This window comes from Falco biarmicus, chromosome 1 (assembly GCF_023638135.1).
Source record: "Falco biarmicus isolate bFalBia1 chromosome 1, bFalBia1.pri, whole genome shotgun sequence".
Classification (NCBI taxonomy): Eukaryota; Metazoa; Chordata; class Aves; order Falconiformes; family Falconidae; genus Falco; species Falco biarmicus.
Window position 1 is genome coordinate 100,334,806 of NC_079288.1, and position 19,066 is coordinate 100,353,871.

Here is a 19,066-nt window from a genome sequence, read left to right on the forward strand (position 1 = left end):
AATATATCACATTTGTATGCCACAAAATATACTATATTCCTAAAATATTTGGTGTGTTCATTATGCTGATTATTACTAAGGTATTAATTTGTTCATTCTGATTAGATTCTTTCTGCAGCTGGGTGACTATGGTTCTGCCATCCAGTTCCTGGTCATGTCCAAGTGCAATAATGAAGCTTTCACATTAGCTCAACAACACAACAAGATGGAGATTTATGCTGATATCATCAGTGAGTATTCAAGTTTAATAGTTTGGGTGCAGTGTGTGTTGCTGTTCTTTTAATTGGTTTAGACCAAACTGAAATCGTAAAACAAGGGGGGTGAAGTTTTGTGTCCCAGCCTTTTCCATCTCCAGTCACCATGGACAGATCTGGCAATATGTGTCTCATGCAGGCCTACAAGCTACACTTTGCTTTTCAGCGTAGGTGTCTCCATTGGTCTTCAGTCTAGGTTGTTTTCAAATCTTGCCTGTCCTAGAGCTTCTTCTGTTTATCCACAGAGATAAAGCATTTGCCTAGACTATTTTCTTGTGTTTGTTGAGGAATCCCTTTCTTTGACCTTGATATGTGTAGTACTTACTGCTTTTGCATGACTCAGAATTTTACTGGTACAGTTCTTGATTTTTATCCCATTTTTCTTTTTTCACGGTTCCAGCTATTTTCTTACATGTATGTGTCACTTGTCTTTCCTTTTTTCCTTTTTAAGGCCCTTCGTAGCCTCCTCTTGTCTCGGTGAGAGACAAAAAGGAGACCTTACTGGGAAGCTGGCTTCTACCTCGGGCCATCAAGTCAGTCAGTAGCCAGCTTGTCAGTTTACAGTACATTTTATATTTTTCACCATTCTTTGTGGAAATACTTCCACATATGTATCTACCAAAATATCTCATTTTTTTGATTAATCTCTTCCTTTAAAAAATGTACTCTTGTTATTAGTGGTATAAAAACCTGACAACAGCTAGCTTGGTGATGTACTGTTGCAGCTGCTTGGCAAGGTGGCCACTGTTGCTCTCTTGGTCTTTATGCTTTCTTCCCTCTCACCTCTCCAAAATAGAATGTCTCAAATTGTAATCTTAAGTGGGTGAAAAAAGGATTTAAAACTAACTTTGGAGTAGTGGCTGTCTTTGTTTCAGATGTGTGCAGTAAAACGGAGTCTCGGTTAGAAGACTAATTAGTATTCTCTGCCTGCCATGTGGTTACATTGGTCCTGATAGTCTTGTTCTGTGCCATACAGATATACTCGCATATCCTTAAGCTGTGAAAATAATTCAGGTGATAATTTTATAAGCACTTGCTCTGTTTCACTGTTGCCAAGACATAATGGAAAAAATCATTAGTAGGTTGTAATTATGTCATTTTATTATGTCTGTTAAAAAAGCAGAAATCCCATTATGGCGCAAAACCTATGGAACAGGTTATTTCACTGCATTATTAGTGCCCGATGTCTAACATTTAGTCTGATTCAATAGGAAAAAATGCGTAAGACATAATTTGACTGTAGCTGGCTTTGGGTTTCTTTGAGTGTCAGTATTAAAAAAACAGGATTATGTTCCTTCAGTAGGGCCTTTATCTTACTTAATAAGAATACTTTGCTATCATTGCTATCTATCTGTTGCAGGTTCTGAAAGTACTAGCAATGAAGATTATCAGAGCATTGCACTGTACTTTGAAGGAGAAAAGAAACATTTTCAGGCGGGAAAATTTTTCATGCTGTGTGGTCAGTATGGACGGGTCAGTACTTAAGACACCGACAGTTAAACATTCATGGAAACTATTCAAAATACAGTACTTCAAAATCAGGGGAGTTTGTAGTAGACTGTAGCTGCCTCAACCAATGACATACTGATATTTTTTAAAAGTGTAAAAAAAGTAGGCGAACTAGTTATATTTACAATTATCCACGTTGTATCCTGTGAATTGCACGCTGCCATGCACATATCTATTTCATAGCAGTAGAGGCTCCAGGTGGATCAACGATGTAGTGTTCTCACTGAATCTCTAAATGCCATGAACACTGAAGTAGAATTTATTTATGTTTTATTAGCTTGACCAATGAAGACTTGGTTGCTGACTATTGTAATATTGTAGCATGTTCTAACTTAAAGCTTTTTTTAAAAAAAGAAGTATGCTAATTGAAGTTTGTCAGTTGGCACACTTTTTGATCAGTTACAAATCAGTGAACCGATGCTTATTAAACGTTTGACTTCTGTATACTGAACACATACCAAAAAAATATTATTGAGTTTTACAAATTACAGCCATCGTAGGTGACCACTCCTTCAACTGGGGTGTAAGGGGGCAGATGTGTGTGTCCAGTGGCACATTAATCACTAATTTCTTCTCACCATATTGCTGTGAACACCTGTCACAGTTAGGTGAAGGTGTACACTGGAATTTGGCAGACTCAACTTTTCTTTCTTGAAGGAGTATCTGTAAGCAGCTGCTACCTCTGTAGTGTATGTGGTTGTCCTTATGGCTGTAAAATACAGTCAAGATAAGCATTCAGTGTGGCTCTTGTCTGTCAAAATGCAGAGGGAAATAACTTGATAAAAATTAGGAAACTGTTATTTCATGTGTCTCAGTTTTAACTTTTCTTCTATATCGTTTTAGGCCTTAAAGCACTTTATGAAAAGTCCAAACACAGAAGATAACTTGGCTATAGAAATGGCAATTGAAACAGTAAGCAACTTTGATAAAACAAAAATAAATTTGTCTTCTCAAGAAGTTTACCTTCGGTATGATAACATTTTCATAGCGTCAGTGAGTGTGTTCGGACAGATTGCAAATAGAAGGAAAACTTTAAATACGAGCTACCGCATGTCAAAGCAATGAATCTGGTTTGAACACACAGAACTAAAAAAAGCATGGTTCAAATCTGTCTAGTTTCAGCATTTTTATGGAAAGCCTCCGTATTAGTATTCCTCCTTTCTTTTTCATACCATAATTTCTTCTGTCTTTATTTAATAGGTGGGACGGGCAAAAGATGAAGCCCTAACAAATCAGCTGATAGACTACCTTATGGGAGAGAGTGATGGCATGCCCAAGGTACTGTGTTTTTATCACTGCTATTGTGTCACGTTGCTGTGCTGCGAGGTCTTCTGAGCTTATTACGTCCTAAAATTTCGGTAGACACAGACTGTGTTCTAGCTTGATTTCATTAAGGAGCAAGACTTACGTGATCACTCTGTGAGTCACTCTCCCAGTAACTTCAGTTTCAGAAAGGTAAGAAAAGAAGTAACTATCTTGGATATAATCATCTTTCTCCAAGCTTTATGAAAGAAAGTAGCTGGACAGAGGAGATTCAAATTAACGCTCATACTGAGGGGAAGAGGCAAAACTTAGCTGTTTGTTCATGCCAGCTAGCCAGTTGGCTGTTGCCTTTCCCAGATGGACGGTCAGCATGTGTGTTACTCGAGACTAGCTGCAGTGCTGTTCTCTTCTTGCAGCGTGGGGAGTTGGTCTGACTGTTCCAGTGGAAGAAAGTGAGGTAGTAAATAGGAGGTGAAGGACAAAACCCCCAAGGTGATCAGGCTACATTAGTTCCTGTATTGACAGATCAACACAAGACATAAAAAGCTGTAGACAGATTCTCAAAATTGCCAGCTCCCTGTTGATTTCTGAAGTTTTTAAAGACCATGTTTTCAAAATAAGCTTAGCCCACCCAAAACAACTCAAAAATTTGCCACTGAGAACACTTAAGAATCGAACAGCTTCATGTGGATGTCCTTATGACAGTTAAACCTTATTTTTAAAAAATCGTCTTTCTTTTTGGATTTCTTATTATGTAGAAGTATTTGTTTTAAAGTTTGAACTGGTTAGTCAGAGTGAATTTAAGCTGTGGGTTTAGGCTGTAGTTCTGTCAACTAAAACACCAGAGTTTGTTCTGTGTTAGAGAATAAAATTACAGATTTTATTTATGTTAGAAATTTTTTTTAAATAGGAGGCACATTTGAAGATTTTTGGTGACAGACCTTCCTAACATGGAAGTTTGATTAACAATAGGAGAACAAAATACTGTGGACACAGATTGTTTTGGTTTTACTCATCATTATCATAGAAAAATCTTCTTTGGATCCTTAGAACCATTAATTTTTTTCTTTTATACTCTTCAGGAGGTGCTTTGTGCTCTGTGCCATGAGGCTTCTTTTAATGTCACGTGACCAATTCATAAAATTTGGAAAAGACTGTTACCCTTTCTTCCAGGTTTCCTGATCCTTTGTTAAAAGCAAACTGTTCACTGGGTGCCATAAAGGCTTTTGGCAGACTGGTAGACTTACTTCGTCTTTTTCTGTCTTGTATATATGGATGTGGGAGTTGGAAGATACTTGCTGACAGATTGTTGTGCATTGGTTGCCAGTGCCGTAGGTTTGGTAATAGAAGAGGATCATTCACAAACTAAGCAGAACATAGATTGGATCTGTGTTATATATACACCGTACAAGAAGTAGATTTTGACCATATTCTGTTAATAATGATTTTTTTTTTTTTTTTCAGGACAGGTTAAAAATGTCCACTGTAAATATGATGTTAGACATCAGAACAGCAGCATTTAAGCTTAAGATGACAAACGGCTCTTTTGCAGAGTGACTGCTGGGGGCCTGTCTGGTTTGTCTGAGCTCAAGCTGTAGAAAAACAGACTTCACGGACTGTTTTTGGCTTCGATGTCTGTAGAGCTTATGGTACATTCAATCATATTTCAGCTTCAGTTCATGGAACTGAGAGGCTGAGCCACTTCAAGTTAAAACTTGCCTGCTACAGCAGAGCTTGAATGTGACCTAAGTGGCGCTGCACCCATGGTTTTCTACTGTGAAAGCCAGACCTTGGGTGCAGACGTTGCAATCTGCAATTAATTCTTAGTCAAGGAATTTAAGGTCTCATACAATCTCACAGTGAATAGTCAGGTGCAAAATGATACGTATGGAAAAGTCAGTTTTGCCTTACTAAGGGGTGTAAGGTTTGGTAATGATGGAGGTGACATGGTCTTGGTGCAGTAACTTTATTTCACCTCTACCTAATACTACAGCTGTGGTTTATGATTCTGTTGGGAGATTAGAGATTCTGGCTCTTTCCTCTTGGTATGGTGCCTGGAGATTAAGGGTTTGATATTTTAGACTTCTAGGGACACTGGACAGTCGATGGCCCAGCCAACTTTGCTTTTATAAAATCAAAACAAAACTCCCAAACCCTCTGTCTCTTTATTATTTACTTCTTATTATTTACCTGTAATTTGAAATGTGAGCATTAATAAAATTATGAAAGAAGCAAAACATAGTGAAACAAATGAAATTCAACTGCAAGAGACCAGAAGAGAATGAAGCTGTTGGAGGCATTGGATGAAAAATCTGTGCAGCATCAGTGTAAGCCAAAGTATTTTCATATTTATGCTGAAAGCTGGGTAAGACAGAAACTGTAGCATGCAGTCTTTTTTTTCTGAGAGTAGCAGCCTAGCCATCTGGTTGAAAGAAATGCGTAGGACTGGATAAGGGAAGTGAGCTACAGTACAATCTCCGTAGTGAAGAGGTTCTAAAGATTGTGAGAAATGCTTGGGAATTTTGTGAATGCCATAACTGCCATATTTAACATTGTTTTGAATGTCGATGTAGAGCTTGCTTTTCCTTGTTTAAAAGCTCTCTCTTCTTCTGAATGCTTTAATCCAATCTGCCATAGTCTCTCTCAGTGAGTAACAAAATTTTTTATCAAATCATACATGTATGTTTTTAAAATCTATTTAAGAAACAATTAATCTTTATTATGCTATGGAGACAGTGGTTTTAAAATTATGAAGCCAGTGGGGTTGTTTATAGATAATAGCAGCTTTTTTGTGGTGGTATTTTTGTAAAGCTGAAAGTAAGAGTGAATTTAAAGTAGCCATGCAGCAGAAACTTGCTAATCCTTTCAAGCATTGATCTTCAGACCAGATCATTACTCACAGCAGCCTGATTGCTTGAAACCTTTCGGGGCCAACAATTTTGTGGCATTTTAATGAAGTACCATATTATCAAAATTATTATGCTTACCAAAATTTATTGTCTGACTAATTATGAACTATTTCTTAAATGTGTTACTATGTCAACTATTGTATTTGTTAACTTCAACACTAGAAGATTCTTAATTTGTCGTGTGTTGTTTTGTAGTTTCTCAGGGAGTGTTAACTAGCAAGGTTCTGCTGTTTTCTGTGTGCATATTTACTAAGTGCATGCGTTTTAAAAAACAAAACTAAATTAAAATCATGGCTATCTAGTATTAGGTTCAGTTAGATCGCAATAATAAATTTTTCCAAAGACCTTAGGAAACGTGTTGTCAATTGAAAATTCCTTCCTGCACTTTTTGCTTTTAAAATGGCTGACTTTAAGAATATTCAAGTGAACATGAGACTATTTTTCTTAAACACCTTCGACTTTTATAATTTTTTTCTACATATGGCTGCCATGTAAGTAATTTAAATGTATTATTTAAGTAAAATATAATTAGGGACATGGCAAATACCATATAAGACCACGCTGATCTGTGCTGGGACAGATTCCTCCTCCTGCTGCAGCCATTTGCTGCATTATGCATTACCATTTGTAATATTTTTTGGTTTACCTGACTCAAGGAATAGCAACTTTGCTTTTTAAGGCAGTTTACAGTGAATAAATAGCCACTAATACAGGTAGTTGCGGTTACTTTATTATCTAGATAACTGTTTCATTATTCTTAAATTATGGTTCTGATGATGTTCGACCTTTCAATCATGTGTTACTTAAAATTCTGCTCCATCATTAGTTGAAAAGTACTTTGGGTCACTTAACGTTTTTCCTGATATTGTGCATTAAAAAGAATTTGACTTGCCTTTTTTATTTCTGTATGCCACTTCCTCTTGCTTTTATTTCTGTGATTTTTCTTCCTTTTTTTATCTGGCCTCTCAAGTAGGGAGTTAGTCTTTGTAGTCACCTTCTTTATAAGAAAATGCCTTTATCTTTCACATATCTGTTCCTTTGAATTTCTGCCTTTTTTGCTATGTGTTTGGCATACAAAGCCCACACAGTATTCCAGAGAACAGCACAACATTGATTAATATAATTCTTTTAGAAGACATTTTAATACTATTTTAACATAGAATACACATTGAAAATGTTTGGGTTTACTACTAATACTGCAGAATTTGTTTGTTTGGTTTTGTTGCTAAACTCTCCATAAAGCTACCGGTGTCTTTTTTTTTTTTTTTTTCTTCCTATTTGGATATTTAAGTTGGAACCATTATATACAATATTTCAGCTTAATTTAATCTTGACTTACTGGTTAAAAGATTATCACGTACAGGCTTTACTATTTGTTGATCCCATTTTAGAAATCACTGCTAAAGATACAAAATAGTGACACTAGCCCAGTTGGTTTTTTTCACTTAATAGTTTCTTTTCATCATAAGCAAGGTAATTTTATTTTGTATTGTAGTTGTATTTTTAGGACTGACCTCTTTTGAGGATTTTCTCAGAATCCTTATGAAAGACCAGTTCTCTTCTCTCTTGATTTCTTTTTCTTTTTTTACCAGTCTGCTAGAAATTTGAATACACTTTACAAAAATTGAACTCATTTGCTTTCTTCAATACTGCCATCTTTTTTTTTTTTTGAAGTTGTTTTTAAATTACTTCATGAATTCTCCTGCTGTTGGTTTGCCAGTTCATGGGTGAACTCTTTGCTCATTTGCCATTCTTGAGTCATGTAGGTATGTCAAAAGCACATAGTATTGCAAATCATAAATGTTATGCATTTTGTTATCTACTTGCCCGCTTTATTTTCAGGTTTTTAGCCATCTTGGATGTCTGCCGTCTGGTCCCAGAATAATACACGTTTTAACGGCCAGATTTTGTCATCCTTGTCCATACTAAAAAATGTTTGCATCTAGATCCGTTAACATAATATAAACATTTCTAGCAAGATTCTGATGTCTAGAACGAATCCTTTGGGTTTTTTCTGACATCATAAATGCCTACATGTCTGAAGTTGTTGGGTTTCCACCTGTACAACTCTCTGTGTATCTAATGGTCTGCAGCTTTCTGCATCTGCACTGCCAGGGCTTGGCCAGCAGCTGCCGCAGCTCAGGCAGCACCCTCACGCGGGGGTGTGTGGCTGTGCTAACGGCCAAACCCGGGTGAGTGTCGCGTAGCTAAAGCGCGTGGATACAGAGCTCTTCAGAAAACAGGCCAGCTTGTCTGCTTTCGTTTGAAGAAGGTGGTGGTGGGATGAGCAAGTAAAGAAAGGGAATACAGCAGTATGTCTTCAGTTAGTATTAATTGCTTTTGTGTGATTTAATTAAGGATGCCAAGTACCTATTCCGCTTATACATGGCACTGAAGCAATACAGAGAAGCTGCCAGAACGGCTATAATAATAGCCAGGGAGGAGCAGTGTTCGGGTAAGTTTGTTTTCTCTGATGTGACAGCATCTCTGACACTACATCCTTGCAGTACTTAGGGCACCGTTACTTATACAGGATTGTACTTAGAAAAGACATCTGTCAATGCTTTTAATTGTATTCAAGTTTACTTTTGAGTTAGAAGTAGACTTTGTGAAAAGGTTGGGACTCATACCTGTATATTAACTATTGGGAAAAAAGAAAATTGTGGAAAATATCTGCATTCCTTATTACATTCAAGTAAACATAGTGATTAAGATTGCCTCCGAATTTACTTTTCTGTGTATCGCAGATCTTAGGATTTCAGTTCCTACATGCGGTTTCCTAATTGGGTACTGATCCTTTAGTCTTTGCACATGATTTTTTTTCAGCGGGAGGTGTGTACAGGAGATGATTTCTATTGAAGGATCAGACACCTGCTTGCTTAAGCCTTGTTTTCCCTTGTTAGAAGTAGCTGAAGTTAGAAACAGAAAGAAGAGACAGGGCCAGAAGGAAAACAGCTATTGCCTCCGTTATTGGCTCTTTTCTGTAGCCATGGCAGCAGCCCTGCCATGGCACTGCTTGCTTGTCATTTCAAGTAAGTTAAGAAAAACGTCGATAAAGGAAAAACAGCAGACTCGGGAGCAGCCCAGGCAAATTAACATTTATGGGCTGTTCCTTAGCATTGGGCTAAGGAGCAGAAAATCTCTGAAACCCTTGGCCAGCATGATTTCCCAATTCATCGCAGCGCTTTTTTTACAGAAGCACAAACGCATTATGTGATGTGCTTATTATTATGTAAGCAGGAAATGTAAAGGCTCGAGGGTTTAAATATTTACTAGCTTCTCCAAATGTGAAAGCTTTATCTGAAATGCAGTATCCCATAATGCATTTCATATTCCTGAATAGTACAGGTATGTTCTGCAGCAGTCTGATAATAAGCACAGTATTTTTTGCATTAAAATCGCCAATCTTGCAGTAACTCTTTCCTCTGCAGAGGCAGAGTTTTAGATTGTACTCTTCTTCAGATTTCAGTGAGTTTGATTCTGAAGTTTATACCAATATAGCTTGTTCTTTCCTTAAAAATCCATTTAAAAAATAACAACTTAATTCATACTGTTTAGTATTTTCCTTTGGGTATGCCGTTTTAGGTGCAATTTTCCTTTTAAGTTGTTTTTATGTAATCATTATTACATATGTAATATGTACTGATTGTATTATACTGAGAGTCAGTAATACAGCATGAAAAATTCATGTTGTTTTCCAGCAACTAATCCTGGAGTGGTATTTAGCTGCCTCACGCTAATTCCACAGGTTGATTCAATTGTAGTGTATAACAGCTTGTAAAAAATTGCTCTACAGAGGAAAAATGTTTGCTGATAAAGAGGGAGGAAAAAAGTTTCCTGAAATAACTGACTCTGAAATTTCCCTTAAACGCCTCCAACTGCAGAGTATCACTTCTTTACGCTCCAATAATGAAAAAAAACCAACCAAACCAAACCCAAGCAAAACAAAGCAAGAACAAAGAACTAGCCAAGGGTAGACTAACTGTACTGGTTGTTTTCAGCTACGCTGATAATTTAATGAAATCCTGTGGTTTCTGGACAATCCTTGATAGTGACCTTGAAGCAGTTTAACCTAGTGAATTAACATTCAAATTTTAATTCTCTCTCTGACAGGTTTTGGGTTTGTTTGGTTGCAGAGGCAAGGAGTTGCCAAAGCAAATGATGAAGTAAAAGTATGTTAAATTAACATTTAAACAACAGCTTTTCAATAGCTGACATTGAAGAAAAAAGAGAAGTAACGTCTCTTGATGGTTTAAAAATACCTTTTCTCCCCTTTATTGTGGAAGCAATGTAGGATACAGCATCTTTCCTTTTTAAAGTTTAGTATCAATATGAAATTGTCATCCACATACATATTCTGATACTGTTTAGATGACTTCTCCAAGTGTAATTTTTTTTCTGATTTAGCTCCGTGGCTGATACCGTTTAGGATACTGTGACAAAGAACTGCTTGTTACTTTCCAAAGAAGCAAAGTTCTTTTGCTCTAAGACTCAACATAACTTCCTGTTCAGCTTCATAGGTGTCGTTAGTAGAGAAATTGTTATGAAAAGTTAAATTTACTGTTCATGGTTGGTTTTTGTAGGAAACTACCGAAATGCACACGATGTTCTTTTCAGTATGTATTCAGAGTTAAAGACCCAGAAGATTAAAATTCCTTCTGAGATGGCTACAAACCTTATGATTCTACACAGCTATATTCTAGTGAAGGTAAAGAATTGAGAAACTGAATTAGGCACAAGTTGCGGTTTCTGATTTATTGAACTGTACATGTGGGTGCTCTGTATACGAAAATTACATTGTCCTATAGGTTGTATCACAGAATCCAAGTGCATGCTGACAGCAAGCTTCAGGAAGACAACCTGTGGTTGTGTCTGCCTTTTTGATTAGCATACTCTTTTTTAAAGTACTGAATAATTAAAACCCTACATGTAGCTTCCTGTATTTCTTTTGCATACATAGTTACAAATGTTATGCTACTCGTACAATTACTATTATTATTAGCCGTAAGCAGATCACTGCTTTTCTGTAAATGAAATTAAGCAGGGGGCCTCCAATGACTTCCTGTAGTTAACCCGTGGCCCGTCAGGACACCCGCCAGCCTACACCAGCTTCTGGCCTCCCTGCCAGCAGCGAGGCAAGGGCGGGCAAATAGCGGGGCGAAGGCCAGACAGACCGTGCTGGGAGAGAGCCCCTATAAAGTCTCTGGTCCTTTCTGCAGCACACCGTGCACCTCTGCTCGGTTGTGTGAAAGAGCCGTGGGTGTGCAGCTCCCGGAAGGATGAACGCCAAGAGCAGGCAGGCTGCGCAGTTACTGTCTAAAGGCTGCCGTTATTCGGAGATGTTTGTTGTGTTCCAGACTCACGTGAGACGTGGTGATCACATGAAGGGAGCGCGTATGCTTATACGTGTAGCCAACAACATCAGCAAGTTCCCATCACGTAAGTGCCGACAGCACAGAAGAGCGTGCTGTGCTCTACAGGACGATTCGTTAATCGTTGCATTAGCAGGTCCATTCTCCTCCTGTGGTCCTGCAGGGCACGTGACCGCGTGTGACCACACGGTGCGCTCTGCCACCCTCCCCAGGGTGGCTCTCGGATAGTTGGCCTCCAGGACGGGTTCCTCACCAGCCGTTTAATCTGTTGTGACCCACCGTAACTGCAGAACTGAGCTGCCTGAGCCACACACAAAGTCTCAAGGATCGTATGTAACGAATGGATTGGTTCTGCAGCTTCATTAGAAAAAACTTAACTGATTTTTTTTGAAAGTACTTTTTGGGGACATGGAAAATGTGGACTTTTATACAGTGCAGAAACGCAAGGCGGTGAGAGGTGAAACCATGATTTTCTTGTATTCAGTTACAGGAATTGCACAAGTTGTGCAACTCTGTAGCATGAGGAAGAAGAAAAATACTGTCATTTTTTATCAGTACCTTTTTAGCCACATTAGCTCAAAGCTTTTTAACGTTAATATTGGTGACTAAATATTTCACATCATTGTTTCATTCTCTTACAGACATTGTGCCAATTTTGACTTCAACTGTAATAGAGTGTCATAGAGCAGGATTGAAGAACTCGGCCTTCAGTTTTGCTGCTATGCTGATGAGACCCGAATATCGTAATAAAATAGATCTTAAATACAAAAAGAAAATTGAAGCGATGGTCAGGTAAGCAGTGTTAACATGTACTTTCAAATGTACATAGTATCAAGGCTTCATGTATAATGCTATTTTTGCTCATAAAGCCTATGGGCTTCATCCTGTCTTCGTCTTATTTCACTGTCTCAGAGTTGGAAGGCTGAGAGCCATTTCCCCACCACCACCATCCCACCTGCTCTGAAAAGTAAAGGCTTTTCTGTTCCCTTGCATGCAGCAAACCTGAAATGTAGTGTTAGTGTAAAATGCTTCCCAACTAGCAGCAACATTTTCCATCTTGTCCATACAGGCGCAAGTGCAGCCACACAGCTTCAGTTGTTCTCCAGTTAGGAATGTACGTGGCAACTGTTCGCTGCTGCAGCGGTGTGCTCTTCTGTGATTTGGGCTACTGCCTAAATGGCCAAGATAAAAAAAAAAACCGTAAGGGCAGATGGAAAACAGATGAATTCTTAACATTTTCTTCCTTGTCTGAAGTTCTGGTTTTCTCCAGTATTTTGAGGGTCCGGGACTTGCTGAGCCCATAGGGGAAGTCTGGGTATTTATTAAGTCTCTCTGCTTGAAGCTATGTACAATTTATAGTGACAGGTACCTCCTGTGACAAGAAGTTCCACTGTGTCAAGGCTGGCCCCTGGCTAGTTCAATGTGATCCCTTGTAGCTTTCCTCTTGAGAGAGATCTGGCCTTTTCTGTGCCGCTTACAGTTTTATAAACCTTTTTTTTTTTTTGACATTTTTCCCTCTTACCAGTCATTATCTTTTCAGGACCTGAAGTCTTAGTTTACGTAGCTTATCTTTTATGGATGCTGATCGTTATGGCCTTTCTCCAAAACCCTTTTAAAGCCTTTTTTGGAAGAGGCAGGACCAAAACTACATATTGTCTTCAAGATGTGGGCAACCCCTGGATTTATATAGTAGCAGAATGACTCTGTGTTCCACCCTACCTCCTTTGCTTTGACTGTTTTTAAAGCAAGCTGATGTTTTCATAGCATGTATTATAATTGCAAGATCCTGCTCCTACGCTGCAGCAGTTCAGAGTCCATCATCTTACACATGGAAATTCTTTTCCAACAGGCCTTGCTTTGGCTTCCCTCCACCCTTGTATTTTCTTAGCACAAAGTTGTTCTGGAATTCTTTGAAGCTGACTCTGGCCTATATCAGTCTGAATAACATATACAAGCTGTGCCATCACGTTATTTTCCCTTGTATTTTATGAGCAGCAGGTTACCACAGATGTGTACTATGAGAACTGTTTATTCTGTTCTGTTTAGCATCTTAACCATTTTTTTAATGCTTGCAGAGTTCTTCCCTGTTACCCGTTTGTTAGGAATCTTACAACATTCCAGTAAGATTCTAAAATACAGTATCAAATGCTGAAAGCCACGTTGCCTTGCTCCTAATCTATCAGTCAGGTTTACCCGTACCTCAGATTTCATTAAGTGGAGACAAAGGAACGGGCCACTGCAACATGCCTGGGCTGATAAAAGGAGAAATTCAGCTTTCTACAAAGTATCAAGATAACCAAGGAAACCATCTGTCTGCCTCCAAGGTTACTAGGCCAAACATTAGAAAGGATATATCCTCTTCATTGGAAAATACACTAAAAGTGGATCCAAACTCTTGATCTCAAAGTGTTCCATAGAAGATTAAGCATTAAAGGTTGCAGAAGAAATCTAGAAAAAGGTCTCACGCCAGGTGCTGTGATGTCTGGATCAGGACCAACAGACACTTGGGCAAAAACCAACCTGTGAAAGGCAGCGGTACAAGCTGCATTGGCCCTCCCCAGATGCTAGTTTTACTTCTTGTTACTTCAACTGTTTGTGGCCACTCCTGCACAGAAAAACACTGAAATAGAAAAACCATAGCTTGATATTTTATACGTATAGACTATGAGTTTTGAAATCTTTCTAAGTAGTATTACCTGTTACAGCTTTAAAAAGGTTATATTGTTTCAAATTAGATAGAAAATGACCTGTTCCTGAGTTTACAGAATTGTGATGAAGCTTGAGTGGTAGTTAGAATTAATTATCTGGTAGAATACAAAATAGAAACTGGAAGCTATGCAAGTAAGCATCAAAGGCATTGGAAAACATCTTCGTTCAAGTTCAAAGCACTTGAGGTTTTTATTCACATTTGTATCTTACTCCTAGGCGTCCAGACACCACAGAGACAGAAGAGCCAACAACAGCCTGTCCGTACTGTGCATTCCAGCTCCCAGAGTGCGAACTTTTGTGTCCTGGCTGTAAAAACAATCTCCCATACTGTATTGCAACTGTAAGTGTCTGCCATGTTTTCCAAAGCTTTTCTCTCCTAAAAAGAAGTTTGTCTGAACATCTTTGGTTTGCTAGGAGTTTCAAGCTAGATGTTTTTGTGGGTTTGGTTGGTTGGTTTTTTTTCCCCAAGCTGCACTATGACAGAGTGTCCTTAGTTGCCACCTACAAGTTGCAGGCACTTGAGGGTGACAGTAAAATCACGAAGTGGTTCTGAAAGACTTTGGCTTCCTGAGAAGGCAGGTGGTGTACCGGGACTCCCTTCAACTGCAGCACACCCGGTGCCCTTTGGAGGACAGACAGGACTGTGCTTCCCAGCTCAGCCCTTTGTGTAGGTGCTGCAGTGCTCAGAGCAACGGTGGCAAGAGATGGCAGCCCTCCTCTCTTCTTCCGTGTACAAGAGCCGTGGGAGGGCACAGCTCTCAACCCCTGAACTCCAGGCTGCCAAGACTTCAAACAAAAACAACAACAAAAACACCCAACAACAAACCACTTAAGGCCCTTCCAAGGTTTAGTAACCTCAGCATTTCTTACATTACTGATCCTCACAGAAAGGAGAGAGAAGTTCTACCATTTGTTTCAGGATGATTTAGAGTGTACTGAACAGGTATGGATGGGGTACGTTTCCTAGTGGAAAAGCCATGCATCCTACTGTTACCAGCATGAGTACAAAATCTTTATACTGAGGTTAGCTACTGTATAACTAACAGACTCTGTTTTTACCATGTTCAAGTGATTAGTTATACTGGAATTACAGAAAAAACAAAATTTACTTGAGCAAGAATCAAATGTTGGAATTAACATTCTTTATTAAACTAAAGAATTAAGTCTTACAAAAAATATTAATAGCAATTAATCTATTTTTTTACTCTATTGGTTTAGCAGAGTAAGATTACCAATATATTTTAGAAGTAATATCTTAAAAGAAAAAAAGCAAGGCTTTTGAATACAGCTTTAAGAGCCAAACATAATGTACATAATTGTATATATATTCCATGTTATTTATTTAGGCTCTATCTTGGTTATAGTTCATTTACAACACAAGTATTTGTAACATCATTAGGAATGCAGCATTTTCACCTTTGAGAGTCAGTGTCAAAACAGTCTACTGTTGCATATTGTATTAAGAGCATAAATCTCTCATCTCTAAATGTAGTTCAACATGCTGGTGTGTTTTTATGGTATTGAAAAAGTACACATGGATTCTTGCTTCTAAAAGCAAATTTAGTGAACCATACCAAAAAGAGAGGAAATAATTTCTGTTTAAAGAGGCAAGTACCAGGCAGCCGCTACGTTCACAAATTTGACCGTGTTGAATGCAACCTCCTGGACTCAGGTGACATGCAACATCAAGTCTCTGTAGATGTACATACATGTCTAGACACAGCACTACAGGTAACATTTTAGAATCACCAAACTAAAAGAATTTTTAAAATTGTAATTCAATGCAGTCTTAGGTTTCTTTTTTAAAAAGAGCAATGTGAATTACAATGAAAACACTGCATCTCACCGAGAGCTCCGTTCCTAGTTACAGAATTTACACAGTAATCAGACTAGAGTTAACACGACCACGGGTTTGGGTTTTTAATTGCTCAGTCTTCAGAAAGCAGTTGCTGAGACTTTTTCACAGCAACAGGTACAAAACAAAATGCCCAGCGCACTGGGACAGCACACAACCCCTTAATTACTTGCGGCTTTTGCGTGCAGGGTCGACATATGGTACGAGATGACTGGACAGTCTGCCCACACTGCGACTTTCCTGCCCTCTATTCAGAATTCAAGAAGTAAGTTGGGGTATTTTCTTTTCCTTTTCTGTTGCACGATTCCAATGTTTGTTCGTATTTTAGCAGCAAACTGTTTCATTTGGTATTAAAAACACGTAACAGCTGGGGTGGGGTGGAAGAGGAACACCACTTACTCAGTAGTTCCATCTAACCTACTCACAGAACATCGCTTCAGCGTGGAACGAAAACCACAATAAAGAATTCAGCCAGAGATGCAGGGCTTCAGCAACAGGAACTGTCCTGAAGGTGGACGGGGGGAGCTTGTGCAAGCTCTCAGCTCCTTCCAGGAAGGACACCTGATATGGGGGCAGGGGGAACAGAGGCACAGCAGCAGTCACCAAAACAAACAGAATACAACAGAAAAATAGGTATAGGCTAAGGCAGCAATCACCTCTTGTCCCCAGTAATCATCTGTGCGAGAACGGGACTGGATAGCTGTGAAGCTCCAGGAGCTTCATGTTTAGCCCAAGTTCCTCTGTATGTTTCAATTGCCAAATTTTCCTCATGGCAAAGAGTATCAGCCTTCCCATCGTGATGTTAATTCTCAAATCTTAAAAATGAACAAACCAACCTTTGCTCGGCCCGGACTGAAGCGGCCATTGCTCGAGCCTGCATTTGTTACATGAAACAGATCAGAACTTTGCTGTACGCCTTCTGCCTCGGGGCCAGCTGCTCCTTTTAATTCTAACATGTTTTTATCATTTGCCCATCACCCTTCTTTTTAAAACAGCATGTTACAGACTGAAAACATATGCCCGATGTGTTCTGAAAGGATTGACATTGTTCATCTTAATAAAATAAACGACTGCACGCAGTACCTCAAACCAGAAGACGGGGACCAATAAGCTCAGGTATGTGCTAGAACCTGTATTATTTTACTTAACAGGGCTCATTCTAGGACGTCTAAGGAGTTTTTCCCAGCCAGGGAAACGCAGCATTCAAGAGTCTAACTCACAGCCTGGCTCTGCACCTCAGGTGGTACAGCTGAGCCTGGGTTCTCCATTTTCCCTCAGGCACACAGACACCAGTATGTTTTGCTACTGCAGCCGACCTGGTTATTAAATCATTCCAGTTGTGAGGCTTTAAACTAGTCTGCCTCTATGATCACACCGTCACCTTCACCACGTTCTGGTTTGGAACGTGTTCCTGAACACCAGTTGTGCTTCAGTAGCAGAGAGAACAGTTTCAAGATCTCCACATCCTCAGATCCTTCTACAGATCTACCAATGAGCATAGGAAGAGAGAGATGCAAAGTAGAAACAGATCAAAATGCAGGTTAAGGACCTTAGCCTCTGTGTTTAACAAAACATGTCACAGGAACATAGCACTGGCTTGAAGTAAGAGTATCTCAAAGAACAAAACCACTGCTCCATCTATGCCACACACCTGGATCCTAACCTTATTTTTGTTAATTTCCCCCCCCTCCCCCCCAGTCCGAGAAAACCTTGTAGTTTGCCATCACCGTCTTTTTACCTTGGGATATGACTAACCACCTCTGTTTATTTTCAGAACTGCATGTGTTGTCTGGCAAGCAGCAAGGAAAGCTTCATCACTAGATTACACATCTTTTCCCTACCAGAATGTAGTAACAACAACAAACATGTCACTTCTATTTTGTCTATTTAGCTTTTGATAAGTTTTGTACTTTGATTTATTACAGTAATAAAAATTATTGATGATTATTCTTACCAAGCAAAATTTGTGTTTTATCTCCACCGAAGACAAAACAAGGGGCATTCTGTGTTTTGTAAGTCACAAAAAAACCCTCAGCATTATCTTTTTCAAGATCAGTTCTGAACTTTTACGACTATTTTCTATCAAACATTTCTTACACTGAAGATACAACTCACACGCATGGGCTCCTCTAGTTTTGGAGCTAAATCCCTCACTGTTGTTCTGTGTCTCTAACTGAAAAAAAGGGCAGTTGTAGGAAAAGCACATCCTGTACACAAAGGAAAGCCGAAACCTTGGAAGAGAGGGAGAGACAGAACACTCCATGACTGTAACCAAAACTTTTTGAAAAAGACTCCTGTGAAACGTTTTATTGTTATCTGATATACCACTTAATTTCTATAATGTACAAATATGCAATTTAGGTTTGGGGTCTTTTTTGCATCATGTAGTATTTACAAGAGTTCACCACATAACGTCAGGGGATTTATTAAAAAAAAAAAAAAAAGAGTAACGGGGTCCTAGGAAGACTTTGCATAAACATCAGGTAACTAACACCCTATTTTCATCATGTTTCATGCACCCTGGTGTTTGTTGCGCAAGGATATTTATAGGTTGTAGCACGTTAAGAGTAAGTACAGCACGGCATAGTGTGAGAGTACAGTAGCTACATCACCTCTATAAGAGGAGCATTTTCAACACACTGGTTCTACTTTCCCAGCTCCAGCAATGGATCTGTTTCATGTTTCTGCCAAAAGTTAGATAAGCAAAGCTACATCCAGAGCAAGATTTTATTCTGCTTAATGTCTTGTTTTCTCTTTTCTCTTCCCTTCTTTTTTTGTTGTTTCTTCATTTTTCTCTCTTTTTGGCAGCTTGGAAGACTTAGGGGTTTTTTTCTGCAAACAGAACATACAGACAGTTCAAAATCCAACTGCAACCTGACAAAAAAGCGTAAGTCAAAATGCAATCAGTATTAAAAGAAAAAAACTCTCTCTTCTCTTCCCCTCCCATTTCAGGTATGAAGTTTTAAAACACCATGGAGAGTACAGACTCAACAATATTCAGTCTTAATGGCCTGATTTGGTGACACATACAAAGGGTGTGGCTGAAATTGTCATCTGTGATAACCCCATGCAAAGGCCTGTGGTTGCTCCTTACCAATGGCACCGTCCCCACCAACACCTAAAATATTACAAAGTTTGGGAATTGGATGCAGTATTCAGGGGTGTACAGTGATGTCTCACTTTGGTCTAACGTGC

The 19,066-nt window shown here is 38.9% G+C and overlaps 2 protein-coding genes across 4 annotated transcripts in view; one reads left to right on the top strand and one right to left on the bottom strand.

Moving 5' to 3' along the window:
• The window catches only part of WDR19 (WD repeat domain 19), a 46,892-nt gene extending 27,931 nt beyond the window's left edge, over window positions 1-18,961 (top strand). The window contains exons 26-37 of one of the 2 annotated variants that reach the window (XM_056352199.1): window positions 106-230; window positions 1,615-1,727; window positions 2,607-2,675; window positions 2,964-3,041; window positions 8,294-8,390; window positions 10,519-10,643; window positions 11,293-11,374; window positions 11,949-12,099; window positions 14,233-14,356; window positions 16,060-16,136; window positions 16,867-16,987; window positions 18,824-18,961. In XM_056352199.1, coding sequence (XP_056208174.1) covers window positions 106-230; window positions 1,615-1,727; window positions 2,607-2,675; window positions 2,964-3,041; window positions 8,294-8,390; window positions 10,519-10,643; window positions 11,293-11,374; window positions 11,949-12,099; window positions 14,233-14,356; window positions 16,060-16,136; window positions 16,867-16,981 — 1,156 coding nt within the window. In that variant the 3' untranslated portion in view covers window positions 16,982-16,987; window positions 18,824-18,961. Of the gene's footprint in view, window positions 1-105; window positions 231-1,614; window positions 1,728-2,606; window positions 2,676-2,963; window positions 3,042-8,293; window positions 8,391-10,518; window positions 10,644-11,292; window positions 11,375-11,948; window positions 12,100-14,232; window positions 14,357-16,059; window positions 16,137-16,866; window positions 16,988-17,645; window positions 17,825-18,823 lie in introns of those variants that run through there. The other variant, XM_056352191.1, reaches the window with a different exon arrangement.
• The window catches only part of RFC1 (replication factor C subunit 1), a 42,936-nt gene continuing 42,033 nt past the window's right edge, over window positions 18,164-19,066 (bottom strand). For both annotated transcript variants that reach the window (XM_056352210.1, XM_056352220.1), the window contains one exon: window positions 18,164-18,703. In XM_056352210.1, the coding sequence (XP_056208185.1) occupies window positions 18,608-18,703 (96 nt within the window). In that variant the 3' untranslated portion in view covers window positions 18,164-18,607. The remainder of the gene's footprint in view (window positions 18,704-19,066) is intronic.